This window comes from Chaetura pelagica, unplaced genomic scaffold (assembly GCF_000747805.2).
Source record: "Chaetura pelagica isolate M959 unplaced genomic scaffold, ChaPel_1.0 scaffold31, whole genome shotgun sequence".
NCBI lineage: Eukaryota > Metazoa > Chordata > Aves > Apodiformes > Apodidae > Chaetura > Chaetura pelagica.
Window position 1 is genome coordinate 282,255 of NW_009952481.1, and position 2,107 is coordinate 284,361.

Below are 2,107 nucleotides of genomic sequence, written 5' to 3' on the forward strand. Positions count from 1 at the left end.
AGGACGTCTCGGCCAGGGCCGGGGAGCCGCGGTGGGCTGGGGGCTGCGCTGCCGCCCGGGTGCCACCTGGGTCTCCTTCGGGGTCTCGTGTTTGCTGCGGGCCGGGCAGGCCCGTCCCGTCGCTAGGGCAGCTGGGCAGGTAATTTAGCAAGAGGAGACTGGGTCGCCAGAGCCTCATGCGGTGAGTTTGCGTCTGACCTGGGTGAAACGAATAACTTTAGGGATGGGCAGCTTAGTATTCGGTTATGAGTCTGGGGGCGATGAGAAGGGAGCTGGAGATAGCCACTGTTTTATTTGAGGCACGAAATGCTGTGTGGGGGGAATACTATAAAACGTAGCGACGAGAGGGCGTAAGGAAGTGATTTCTAGAAATGAAGACTACCTGTTGGTGAAACTGAGTTCATGTTTCAGAGTCCTGCGTGCCTCTGGCGTTTTTGTTGGACTTTTCAGACTTGTGTGTGTTTTTTTAGAAGAACTTCTAGTTCCATGACTTGGAAGTGCTAGTGGTATTTCCAACATGCTGTGTCTTGAAATGCTTTGCAGACGAAGGGTACATCGTCCTTCGGCAAGCGGAGAAACAAGACGCACACTTTGTGTCGCCGATGTGGGTCCAAGGCATACCACCTGCAGAAATCCACCTGTGGGAAGTGTGGATATCCCGCTAAGCGCAAGAGAAAGTGTAAGTAACAGGTTTCTAACTGACTTGAGTTTAAAAACTGGTGTTTCTTTGTCTTCTTCAGAAGCCTGACAGTCTTCCAGCCAAGGAGGAAAACTGTGTCATATTGCGGTGTTAGGAGCTTTTTACTGTGCAGTATTACTGAATAGAGATCAACTTAATTTATAGGGTGTTTTTTTTTTTACTTCTGTCAGATTGAATAGCTGTGCGAGTGTAACGTGCAACCTAATTATTTGGTGCTGATGAATGACAGTAGCTTGTCTGTTTTAGATAACTGGAGTGCAAAGGCTAAGAGACGTAACACCACTGGTACTGGTCGCATGAGGCACCTGAAAAAGGTCTACCGCCGATTCAGGTATGATATTTGGCTACATGTTAGTGTTGTGTGAAGTCTTGCTGCATAGATAACACTTAATTATAGATTTCATCCTTCTAATTTACCATTTTTATTTGTCTGTACACTTACTGTGGTATAATCTTCAGTATGTCATTAAATAAGTGATGCCTTATGTAATTGCATATTCCTTTGAGGATTAAAAAAACTGGTTTACTGCTAGTACAAAGGGTGTATAACAAGTTCTGATGTTTCTCTTAATTATAGGTAGTACAGAACACAGAGGTTGTTTTAATGCAATGTCCACATTTAAAAATATAAGCTTTGTGAATTACTACCTTTGTTGCCTCTTCTTATTAATCAATTAACTTGTCAGTTGCACTGAATTGTGGGGTTTTGTAAGGCACAAGTCCTTAAATGCATTCCAGTCCCCTTTTTCCCACAGAAGACAGTTGAGGGCTGGAATAAGTTCAGTAATGGCTCTCTTACTTGGGAGTTAAGTTAGCAGTAAGTTGCTGTAACATGAGATTCTGAGGTTTCTAAAACTTGTTACAAAGCTTTGAGTTGGACTTAAGAGGTAATGATGGGGATATTGTGCTGTTTAACTTAATGAGAATTTCTCTTTGACTTAAGCGTCCTAATTTTGAACTCTGTAGCTTCTGGACCAATACACAAGAAAGCTGGATGAAAAAGGCCATGTAATTCAAGAGTCTTGTGTAAATGTATTTAATGGTGAAAGTAGAAGCCTAAGGGGTGGGTGTAGTTAAGAGATCCATTCAGCTGTTTTTTTCTGGTGAGTGCTGTCTATCTCAGCAGAAGGGAGAAGATCCCTTGTGCAGCTACAGCCTACTTTCCTCTGAGTGTTGCTGAAGCAGAAATGTCCAGTGCAAAAGCAAGCCTGGGGCTCACTCTTCTCTCTTATGCCAGTCTTAATCTCTGGCTGGAGACATAGAGGGCTTGCACGTGAATTGCTCTTAGGCTACAGTTCAGGTCTGCTGACATGTCAGACCTACAGGGACCAGGTCCTTCTGGGGAAATCTGGGAGTAAGTGATTGTGGAGCTGTTAAAATACACTTTGCATAGTACTGAAAAAAAAG

The 2,107-nt window shown here is 43.9% G+C and overlaps 1 protein-coding gene across 1 annotated transcript in view; it reads left to right on the top strand.

Moving 5' to 3' along the window:
- Nucleotides 1–2,107, top strand: part of RPL37 (ribosomal protein L37) — a 21,507-nt gene that overhangs the window by 19,167 nt on the left and 233 nt on the right. Inside the window, exons 2-3 of the mRNA XM_010008746.1 lie at nt 544–679; nt 947–1,031. Coding sequence (XP_010007048.1) covers nt 544–679; nt 947–1,031 — 221 coding nt within the window. The remainder of the gene's footprint in view (nt 1–543; nt 680–946; nt 1,032–2,107) is intronic.